This window comes from Cygnus atratus, chromosome 17 (genome assembly GCF_013377495.2).
Source record: "Cygnus atratus isolate AKBS03 ecotype Queensland, Australia chromosome 17, CAtr_DNAZoo_HiC_assembly, whole genome shotgun sequence".
Taxonomy (NCBI): Eukaryota; Metazoa; Chordata; class Aves; order Anseriformes; family Anatidae; genus Cygnus; species Cygnus atratus.
In genome coordinates, this window is record NC_066378.1 from 12,491,454 (window position 1) to 12,503,591 (window position 12,138).

At 40.9% G+C, this 12,138-nt stretch overlaps 1 protein-coding gene across 1 annotated transcript in view; it reads right to left on the minus strand.

Moving 5' to 3' along the window:
• IFT81 (intraflagellar transport 81) overlaps window positions 1–8,439 on the minus strand; it is a 42,604-nt gene extending 34,165 nt beyond the window's left edge. The window contains exons 1-7 of the mRNA XM_035564975.2: window positions 8,066–8,439; window positions 7,149–7,252; window positions 6,289–6,469; window positions 3,247–3,336; window positions 2,132–2,197; window positions 1,702–1,812; window positions 339–423 (exon numbers count right to left, since the gene is read on the minus strand). Of these exons, the coding sequence (XP_035420868.1) occupies window positions 339–423; window positions 1,702–1,812; window positions 2,132–2,197; window positions 3,247–3,336; window positions 6,289–6,469; window positions 7,149–7,252; window positions 8,066–8,209 (781 nt within the window). The 5' untranslated portion in view covers window positions 8,210–8,439. The remainder of the gene's footprint in view (window positions 1–338; window positions 424–1,701; window positions 1,813–2,131; window positions 2,198–3,246; window positions 3,337–6,288; window positions 6,470–7,148; window positions 7,253–8,065) is intronic.
• Window positions 8,440–12,138: the final 3,699 nt, after the last annotated feature.

Genomic DNA, 12,138 nt, shown 5'->3' on the forward strand with positions numbered 1-12,138 from the left:
AATGTAACTAAAAAAATCCCACAAGTCTACACTGATTAAAACATAGTATTCAATGTATTTGTGCATTCATTGAGAAAATTTTTAAGAAGCAGTATTTCACTGATGCCCAATTACAAACACAACAGAAATAAAACTTCACTGGCATTTGATGGCAATGCATATTCAGCCTTAGGATCTCAAGCATGTGCTTTTAGAACACAAGTTATTTCTTCTGTTAGCTTCTCAATGTTCCTATAGGCTTTTTGGCACTACCATGTTATTGACAGTCATACAGTTTTGATTTCCATGTCTAACAGAGAAGAAGTGTAAATCCCCAATCGTTATAGATTACTACTTACTTTCAGGTTTTGAATCCACTACTGCATGATGCATCTCTTTCAGCTGGAGCTGTGCTCTTTGCAGTCTCTGCTCTGCATGGAACAACTTTTGAGAGACAATTGGACACATTTAATGTGTTCAGTTAATGCATTTGAAATGCATACCCAAGCAATGAAAACAAAAAAGTATCAAAAAGAATCCCAAATACAAAAAAAGTGGTAGCTATAAGCAGCTGGTTTGCAAGGGAACATGCCAAAACAAATTTACAATAATTGGCCTGGATTGACTTGATATTCTCTAGCGTTAATTAAGAAAAGTGTTATTGTACTCCCAAGTGATATTTTCTCTATGGCAGAAATTCATTAAACATTTTTTAACCAAACCTTCAAGTGGTTTGAACATTAGAACAACAAGAAAAAAAGACAGTTAGAATCAGGACTGCAGTAGAAAACTATCTTTTACTGCAGTTCCTTTAAGGCAGCTGAGTTGTCACAGCGATCCACTGTTCTATCGCTGAGCCAAGTGGAGAACACACTGCAAAGCTTGTTGCCAAACAACATCCAAGTGAATAGCATTTCTGCGATTTAGGGAAAGGCATAATAAGAAGTGGAATTAGATAGACATCCCCTTCATTCTACTTGTGATCTCCCTCAAGTAAAGACCCAATAGCTTGAAACCCTGATTCACATTAATTTGAAATCCAGATATAGACTGCAATACTAGAAATCCGAGTTTTTCTCCTTTTAATACAGTGTTGAAGCTCTCGTTTTCTTTGAAATCAACAGAATTTGGTGAGATGATACAACAGTCTGGCGCTGGACTTTATATTAAAGAATCTTGTTTCCACAACGTATCTTAGGAATAAAACCCACCCTATAGTCAGATTCCAGCTGCTTCCAGTGCTTCCTATGGCATCATTTTTGTCAGACTTAGGGGCCAAAACCCAAAGGTTGCTCCTGAATATTTATTCCCTCCGCACTGATCCACAGCGAAAAGTTGAGGTACTTGCTGTGTTACTTAGCCGCTGAAATCTTAGTGCAAGTGCACAGAGATATAATCAAACTAAGGAAACATTTGCTCGCTACCATAAATATAATGACCTCTCTTTGGGTGCTACCACAGTAAGTCATGGAACATTTCCTGGGATTGCTAAATGATTATGTCAGGGGCAGCTGAGGCAGCCAAATATCTTAAATGAGATGTTCAAAACTTGTAGGGTCAAGCCTCTTCCTTTAAAATGTACATAGCTATTTCTATTTTAAATGGGATTTAATTTTCTGATGTTGAGAGAAACTCTGTTTGTTTCTCATTTACTTCTTTATAAGCATGACCCCCAAACAGATGTCAACAATTATTTTAATAGGTACGCTTTTATGTCAATACCTGATTTTTTTGTTCTTGTTTCTGTTGAGCCAAAGATTCTTCTCTCTCTTTTTCTAAGCGAAGCTGTCTTGCTATTTCAAGCATTCGTTGATGATTTTGTACTGTCTCCACCTACAGCAAGTGGATAAATAGTGCATGTTACTGTCAGATACTTGAGAAATACATTAAAAGAGATCATATGTCTCACAAGCCCACTTAGCACTTCCTTTCCATACATGTTACTACTCAGAAATGACAGCAAAGTACTGGACTCAAGATTCTTAAAAGCTCTGGACTAACGCCTAGGGAGATTCCCTGTGGGTCAATTAGTTATTTGACTCCTTCCTAGACATACGGTATGTTTATCCTAATCCTTGTTTGCATTCCAAAATCAGAGTTGCAAGCCAAGGATTATGACACTGAAATGTAACAGTGTTACTTCTCTTATTACCCTCTTCTTAAGACGCTCTACTCTTTTGATGAGTTGATCTTTCTCCTCTTCCATTGCACTGATATCCTAAACGGCAGCAAAAATAAATAAATGTTAATGTATTTTACTATATAATATGGATTAGACTAAATTCTGTACAAACTAACATGAAAATCATAATTCTTCTCTGAATACATTGAACCGGTTAGAATTTTATCGATCTATGATCAGAACACACAGGATTCCAGTCTCTTTCATCTCTTACTTCCTCCTCAGTTCCCATACTCTTTATGCTAACAATAGTTTATCTACATCCTTGAGTACTAATGTGAACATTTAAAATAAAAACAGGTGTATTTCTCTAAAATAAAAAACAAACAGAAACAAGCAAAAATCAGCGTGAATTCAACATCTGATGCAGTCATATGTTGTTAAAGGTTACCACCATTACACACTTCCTGGCAGATAACTTGCATGAAATTGCACAGGAGAGATGTTTGCTTCCACTTTTCCCATTAAAATTTTGTTAAAAGAAACACTTGCTAGTCCTAAAACATGTATCCAATTATTATCCTCCTTTAATCCTATCTTACAACAGCAGGACTCCACAGATTGACAGCTGTGAGAGAAAAGGAAATAAATACTCCAATTTAGTCCTTATCTCAAAACTTGCTTAACTTATGTGTATGTCTTACTGGAAAGCTGGATTCATGCTTAAATATTTTGCTGAAATGGGGCAAATATCTTTACTTAACACCCTAGCCACACAGAAGCACCATTTTTGTTGACTTAAATCCTTAATTCATTCAACAGCCTCTGAAATTATTACCCTGTATCAGTAAAGGTTTTATATCAGTTTGTGGTCACAAAAAATAACGAGTTCTAATATTTGAAAATCATGCTGAACGCAGTCTTGGCAGCCTTGTTTCCCAATCTGCTTCAGAAAGCTCAGTTCTAAGCATGAGTGAGGAGTTTCTAATGTTTGCCAACAGAGAACAGTTTCAAAAAAGCAACTGCAGTGCCTATTAGCTCTGACCTCTACAACTTACACACTGTGAGTCTACAAAACCAGAAAAACAGAGCAGACATTCAAACAAAATCTACTCAAAAGTTGTGCTATTTTGTCATATTTTTACCCTTCTTATTTCTGCAGTAGAAAAGCCAGATGTTTTGAGCTGCTCACACTCCTTATGTAGGTTTTTAAATGCTTCCATCAGTTCTTCATACTATAAAATGAGATAAAAATATGCAGAATGAGCTCTAGGGCTATGGGCTTTCAGACCGACATGCTGCATTACTATTGAGACAGTAAATACAGAGATAGAAATAAGGTGAAGACAAGAATTCAAGGGATTTTTCACCACTAAAGCTTATCAACTTATCAAACAAAAGTAACAAATGTCAGTGAATTATCTTCCATTTGAAGGTACACTAAGAAGTTTCACATTTCTTCCACATTTTCACCTCTTCCCTTGCAATGCATAGTGCATTTTCAAAACAGGAAGACAAGATGTTAGCTGAAAGGGACAAAGCTACATTAACAAATCATTCTCTCTTACTATAAATCTGTGTACATCACACACGTTAAAATTATCAGGCTAAAAAGAAAGAGCTGGGTCTAACGAGATGCTTGAGCTAAGCAATAGGGCTTGAATTTATAGAGCACTGAGCTTCTATCCAGTAAAGCAGTCCAAGAGCACACCTGACTTAACATATGAGAAATCGTTTTGACATATTGCATAATCGTGCCCTCAGTATGTTATAGAGATTGATATATGTAGTTCGGCAGTTAGAAAGAAGTAGACAGTGTGCTAGCTCCACACCAGTACGTTGCCCACCAGTAATCTTCAACTGAGAGGCAGTGTGAAAGTCTGTGTGGGCAGAGAAATAACAGGGGACAGAAAGAGTTTAGAAATATGGATAGGAAATAAATTTAGATTCAACTTTGAGAAACGCAAGCTGAGATATAGGGAAGAATAATCTCCACAGAAACAGCCATTCAGTAAGATGGAGAAATCTAAGCAGAGAATATCAAGTCACTTTTCACTTCCTGGAAAGAGCAATTGATATGACTGTTGAACACAAAATGGCAACAGCAAAGGCCAGTTCAAACAAAGATGACATATCCCTGAGCGGCGAAGCAGCAATCCTATTCTATAAAACCCTGAGGAACCAGCCTCTAGAATACTTCATTTATTCCTGATTGTTTCACTATCAGGCTCACACTGACAAGCTGGAATGAATTCCAAAAAAAAAAAAAAAAAAAGGCAATAAAATGGCTACTGAGAAAGAGATTAAGTAATAGAAAAGATCTTAGTTAAACAAACAACAAATATGTTACGATAAGAAGGTATACACAGGCTGGATGATGAACAATGACTTAAAAAAAAAGTACTAGCAGAAAAGCAACTGCCCTGCAGTCACTTAGGCTTTATAGAAGTAGTTCAACTAATGATGAAATAGCAAGTAATCTCTGAGCAACTGTACTTGTGATTGCTGATGTCCAACAGCTCCCCTTTGTGTGGATTCGCTATTTTTCAAAAGGTGAGTTTAGCCAGCCTCTTCCTTATTGGGATATGAAATTTCAAGACCAATGGCAAAATTCAAACAAGGGCACAGCACAGTTTGCCAAATCATAAAAAAGGGAAGGTTTTTTACTTTCACTGAGTGAAAGACATTCTGCAGCTGGCCCATGCATACCTGAAATAAGTGACACACATTCAGTGACCAAAGGACATCCAGGTATACCACATATATATAGGTAACCACGGAGAGGAAGATTCCTGGCACCTGGGAGCTACTCACTGAAGACTGGACAACTAGATTTATGCCTAAATTTGATTATTTTTACAATTATACACTGCAGCCAATCTGATGTCCAAATCACAATACAACTGGGAAAGCAGCAGGTATTCAGACTATCTTGTTTAAATTATTTGCAAAAGTATAATTGAGCTTGATTCTATAGACCCATAAAACTTGATCATGTTCTAAGATTTCCAGATTCTCGTATTTGAAATGTTTCTACTAAAATGCACTATTCCGTGCCTGTCTATCTAAATACCTAGGCAAAATTATTTAATTCGTTAGTATCTAAATTATTTGCATGCTTATGCTAAATTACATAAAGGGACTATATTACCCCAGCTTCTGTTCTGAATTAAATCAGGAGGGTATTATTTTAATAAGATGGTTACATTACTGTGATCCCAAAAAGGAACACATTTTACGTAATGGAATTAATGGAGTTGTATATTTATATATATTGGGACTGTGATATACTGAAAAAACTTACAATCTGCATTCCTTTCTCTCCATGCTACTTCCGCTTAGTTATTCTAAGTTATAAATCAGATATTGCTAGTGATAACAAAAAAAGGAAAAGGCTTAGTCAAGCTTCAGTCAGGCTATGCAGCTTTGCTGGTGCACAGTTAATAAATGGAGTTACCTGTTACAAACGTTAAAAAAACCACTGGGATTTTGCAAGCAACTATATATAACAAAAGGCAGAGAAAACTGGATAAAAATTAAGTAAATATGTACCTCAGATAACACAAATGTAAAAACATAACACTGGTTCACTTTAAGCTTTGCATTTTAAACCCTCCCAGCCTCACTATCTAAAATCAACATTTAATGCTCACAAAAGAAGTGGGAACATAATGAGTAGGAATGTCAGCCCAAGAAAAAAAAAGAAATGGCTGAAGCAGAAGTGGGGTAATGCTAATATAAATATTAGGGGCTAAATATTATACAATCAGTTGACAATTAGGAAGCAGTGGCTTTTGGTCATAACGTTTTCTGATTTGAAGCGGCAATTTATAAAGTTAAAAGTATCCATGTCAGAGATCACAGGAACGAAAAAAAAGTGTTTAAAAAAATAATAAGTCTTTGTCTTAGCCATTATTTAGCACATAGTATTTAATGAGCTTAAAACCTTTTAATTCAATGCTACCTATTAACATACAATCTCAGGGTTACTGGAAGAAAGGTGGTCAATACATATACTTTTCTTTATGAATTGTCGCCCACCCTTGATTCCAACATGCTTTTAACTGTTAGCATAAGTCACTTAACATTTACTTCAACAGTAACTCCCTGATTCATTTATCCCTTCTCCTACTGGCACTTCAGTTAATTAACGTAAAGAAAATGTTGGCATTCATGAAAAATACTACCTGTTTGTTGACATCAGCCACAGTGTCGTCCTGCAGGAACTCCACTGGCACTTCCAATTTTACTAAGAAACGTGCCAGATAAGCTCTTTTCTTGAGTTCATTGGTTCTCTGAAGAAGCCAATGTAAGACAGGGTGAATTACAGGTTTGCTTCCCGTAACTAACCCTTGGCGAAATGCGCTCCTATACAAAAACAAGAAAAAGCAAACATCACCTACTACCAATAAAGCTCAAACTCAAGAACACTGGCTGGGAACAGTTAGCGATATTTTGACATCCCCTCTCCATTTGCCTAATGGTTTTCTTAATGGTGTTAAAACAAAAAGCACTCATGATGCCAGTTTGCTGTTTATGATCCTAACTCTGCTACCCTGAGGCAAATAAAAACCCTGTATCACATAAAAAGCCTAAAGCCTGTACCAACGCCTCTTCCTATCCAGCGATATTCTTCAGGAATAAAGGCAATGCAGGAAGAGCGCAGGTTTTTGGGGCTACAACCTGAAGCAGGAGGGTGCAAGGCAGCCTCGGGCGGCTAGGCTAAAGGGGACGGGGCAGGACTGACCCTGCCAGGCAGGCGGCACCCTCTCCTGGCCGATTCCGCAATAGCAGCTGCCGCAGCAGGTCTCGGGCACGGCGGTCACCACAGCAGGGCCCCAGAGGCTGCCCTACACCTGCAGGAGGCTTCTGCTGCCACCACCGGAGCCATATGCCATGGGGACAGTCGAGGAACAATCTCTGAAGCGCTACAGGTGCCCGTTTGCATAGTCAAGGTCAAAAATTTTAAAAACTACTGAAGTAAAGGTCATTGCACATAATATGTAAAGCACATTTTGCTGCAATTTATAGACAAAAAGATACTTACAAGTCTGATATACTTCCTGGAGGTTTGTATTTAAGGATACCAAGGAGAGTCAACATTCTTTTAGCTGTTTGCTCTGGCAGCTCCTCTCTGATGTCAACAACATGCTACATAGTTGTAAATAAACAAATAAACACTCAGTATTTGTTCAAGTCATGTTAATTAACTGGTAACATTAAAAGAATTGACTTCATCTACTTATCATATGATACGTCAATGAAGTGAGATGTTCCATACAGAACATTCATTTTTATCACCAAGCTCTGATTCTCTAACAGATTTTTCTCCTACATGTGTATTTAGGTAATTTTATTCTAGGCATATGTTCTCCCTGCTCACAGGACCGCTTCTATACAGACAAACCATCTGCTTCCACCAAGGAAGTCTGGGATCCTACCAGACCAGGGCACATGTATCTGCACCCCAGGTGAATGATCCCTTCTGATCTCATACACACCTTTGGTAGCCTCGAGGCAGAAGCAGTTAACAACTCGATATCTATTACAACTGAGAAATCACAAGGCTCTTGGTCAGTCCCTGTCCTGTGCAAGTGAGCAAGACACAGCCTGACTTTTGACTTAAGAATGGAGTCATTATCAGTGTGAAGCAATTTAAGATCTGTGTCCTGATTCCCAAGATAAAATATAGTCATCAGACTCTAGGGGGCAAGGGTCCAGTATCCCTAGCCCAAGAACCGTTTGCTTGTTTGCCAAAAGCACGTTGATGTAGAGACAAAAAGGATTCTTGCCAGGCACATTTATTTCCAGGAAGATTCATACAAGCTATTTTGGTAGACCAAACATGCCACAAGGAACACGGAGCCAGGCCTAAATAAAAGCATTCTGCACAGTTTTTGTGACGAGCCCGTCCGTGATGCTTGCAGTTCCCCAGGCCTGAGCAGCTCCGATTGCCCTCCTTACCTTCGGGTCAATCTCCCCCAGTACATCATTGAGCAGCTGCAAGAGCTGCATGGACTCCAAGGAGTCAAACGTGATCAGATTGTAGCTCTTCCTGAAGGGCTCCTGATTGAGCTTCTCAACAATGAACTGCATTTGGTCACTCATGGTGGCGGCCGGGACGAGCCTCGGCGGCACGGCCGGAGGTGATGTGAGGAGGCCTCGGCGGGACCGGGGGAGGGCTGCAGGGGCCAGGCACCACCTCAGCGAGGCCTTTTTCAGCCCCACGGCTCCGAAGGAAGGGCCGGGACCCTCGGAGACCCTCAGGGGGCAGCGCCCTGAGGCGCCGGGGCCTTCACCTCCCCTCAGCGCCTCCCGGTTACCATGGTAACGGTTGCCAGGCCGGGGCGATGGCGTCACTTCCGACGCTGCCGCGCGCGCGCTTCAGCCAACGCGCCGGGGCGGCTGGAGAGGGGCCGAGAGCGGGAGGGGGGCTGCGCATGCGCAGAGCGGCGCGGGGTGGTGGTGGAACGTATTCACCCTATAACGTGTATAATTAGCATCCCGGTTTGTTAGGGGGATGCTGTGGCGTGTAGATGTATAAATACGTTGATGCAGTTACCCAGTTAGGGTTTCCGGTGGTCGTTGGCACAATAAAAAGATGGCAAATGGGGCTGGTGTGCGTGACTGGAATGGTTGTCTCAGTTCTGTGGAGGAAAGCACAGGGGATCTGTGTGGAAAACGGGGTGCTTCGTGAGGGGGGAATGGCAAATTATGTCCTTGGGTTGTCAGTGTGCCTCAGCAGAGCAATAAGCACTTAGTCAGTGTGAGCAATACCACATCTGAATGAGGATAGAAGCTTCAAAAATACCAAACAATCAAAAATAAGACTCCAGAGCTTGTTCATGAAAGTGGTATCTCCAATTTGCACTTTTTTTAATTGCAGATCCTTCAAAAAACACGTTTAGACCTTAAATAGGTGGATTTTGGAGCCTCTGCGACTACAATTAGCTTTTTGGATTGTCTTAGAAACCCACGTGAGTCCACAGATGATGGAGTAAAATATGCAGTGAGTCATATTAAATTGGTGCCAATTGAAATGCACAGGTTGTAAATCACTGCGGAATTTTATTCAGTAAATAGCAATCATAAATGTAACGCTTTGCAATTCTAAGTACTGCGTCTATCTTAGATTAGCTCCTTTCTTCTTTCTCAGGAATATAAAATGCTTCATAAAATCCTAATTTACTGATCTTCTCTGAGAGCCTGAAAAGTGACACTACATTGCTGTCCTAGCTTTTAACTGGATAAACTCAGTCACAGAGGGGATGGATGAGGAGCTTTTGATTGCGCATGAAAGCCAGGAACATAATCCGAGTCTCCTGACTCCTGGATTTGAACTTTAAAAACCAGATCATGTTTCCTTTGTGCTTTCAGTCTGTATACTGACCTTTAGGAATCGTATCTACCTACAAGTTCCCAGAAGAGATCTACTTTCCCTTGACATGCTTTCCTGGTATCAGTTACGCTTTTCTTCTGATGAGTATTTTGAGTATATAGAATACACAGAGGGAGCAGATGAAAAGGGTATTTCCCATGAAGGCACTGGGGACCAGGTCTGCTCCCTGTAGGCTGCATGGAAAGGAAATAGGAAGTGGTAGATCCATGGATCCCAGGCAGTAATGCTGGAGAAATGCCGTGTTTCTGCAAGTACGGAAACACATCCTTACGTCAGTCCTCTGTACAGGGGAGAGAATGGATTGTGCCTGCAGTGCCGAGGGCAGCAAGAGGGATCTGGATCTGGGCTGGGTACAGTGGGAAGGTGCTGCTCTGATTCTCCTTAAGTCTTCCACTCCTCAGACCTTCTAAGAAGTAAAGGACAGTTCCCCTCTTCGTATGTCTCCTTAGTGTTACAGAGATGACAAAGAAGAGGAAGGGTGTTTGAAAATTAGAAAACACCAAGATAAGAAAAAAAGATCATGAGATTGTATCACTGTTGTGGTGAAAATCCATGAACTTGGATCTTAATTGACGTGATGTGGTGCCTGGATCAGGTCTCACAGAACTGAAGGCCGGTGTTCATACGTATTTGTTGTATAATTCTGCAGGCATTTCCCAAATTCCCAAGTTAGTTTGCATGGAGACTTATACAGGATTTCAAGCAAAGTTTCCTAATGACAAGTGAGTTGTTACAACAGTGCTGCCCTGGAGCTCTGTCCAATTCTCTGGATAGGGCTCATGTTTTATATTGATTGGAAAAGGCTTACGGAAACTGCTTATTAAAAGGGTATCATGCAGAGGCAGTGTGCAGAAGAAAGAGAATGGAGCAAAATAAGCTATCTAGGTCTCTTTAGATCTGGAAGCACATCTTCATTACTTTCTCCTCCCTTTATAGCTACTGCTGTGTGGATGACTGCCTTACAAAACTGCAAGAGGAGCTCGACCATAGAGGCCAGCAAATCAGAGTGGAACGAAACCTGAGCAAATCGAAATCGTGCTCCACAGGCAAAGAGAGATCACCTTATATGGGAACATACATGGACAAGAAGATGAATGCATCCGGCCTAGCTGCTGAGTTCAGATCCCAAACAGATGGAAGACGTTAATGTGAAAATGAGAGCATTTAGGAAGCAAAGACACCAATTACTGCAGCTTGTCTTATGCAATCCAGGTCCTCTTGTTTTTTTCTTTTATTATAACTGTTGTGTTATTTATATGTACAGTTAGGTCTGACTGGGTTATATTAAAAATCAATTTGTTTCTGGCTGTTCTAGCACCTAAATGCATCCCAGGTCTGTTTCTAGTTCCTCCCAATAGCAGCTTTTTTGGTTGTTATTAGGTAGCAAGATTTTGCTTGCTGAAGTCACTAATATCAAGTGTAGCAGTATGGATCGTGGTCCATGAAAGCATAAGGAATGATCACTGATGTCTCAAAAAATTAAGCATATTTGTATCAGAATGTGACCTGTTCCTGTGTGCTAAAAACATCCAAGACAACTCTAACAGCTAAAAAGCCTGTCTGGTTCTGAATGTTTAATCACAACTATAGCCATAGCATTCTGGGTGAATTAAAATAGTAAAAGATTGGAGGGAAAAAAACCAACACATTATCTGTGTTGCAGATTTTGTATATTTTGTGCTTCTGTGTGGGTCTTCGGTTACAAAAGGGAGGAACCTAGTCCTTTTAGTCTGAGTCTAATATATTCTGATCCAGTCTTCTTTTCTCTCAGACTGAGCATGAGATTTACAGGTCCCACCTCAACAGCTCTACTTCTTTACAGCTCCTTCTCCTGTGTTTACAGGATCAGGTAGTGGCCTCACACCTGCTCCTTGACCCCCTGAGCCAGATGCCAGTGGTTGGCTTGCAGCACATTGAGCAGCTTGTGCATGGAACTATGGAGTATCAGAAGCTGGAGCCAAAGTGCATATTTTGTGTTGCCTCCAGTCAGAGCAGGGACTTTGTCAGCCAGCTGAACTCCCTTTGAATCCCACCTGACACAAAACCATCCGGAGACCAAACAGGACCGTGTCCCATGCAACCTGAGGTAAAAAAGCTGAAAATCTTTGTGGCCACTGATGTCCCCAAAGCTTGCTTTATTGTTGCCCTGCTCCTTGTGTCATCATTGCCACCCCTGTGAAATGAGAGTCATATGCATCTGTCCAGTCTGGAAGCATATGGCACCGTCTTTGCACTGGTGTAAAGTGTTGGGTGGTGGGGAGTCAGGCTTGGAAGGAGGCCAGCATCGTGCAGGTTTCAGTCCTTTTAGATTGATCTCTACAGTTGCCCCAGCTTCAGGCAAAGCATCTGCTTGCAAGAGTGTCGTTCACTGTGGGAGATGCTGAGAGCAAGGGCAAGGGGTTGCAAGGCTGTTGACATACAAGGCACAAGGAGACTCCTCCAGTGAGGTGCTGGCCTGCGCGTTGATGTAGCAGTGCCCTCTCCTGGAAAGCCAAGCAGCATAATTCACAGTGCAGTGCTCAGCTCCTGGTGCAACCAGAACCCAGTTTATTTTTGCAAATGCCTATTAATATGGTTGTTGGGGAGAAGAGCTGCAGTGGTGCCTGGAATACACCTCTGGAGCAGGAAGAGCATGGCC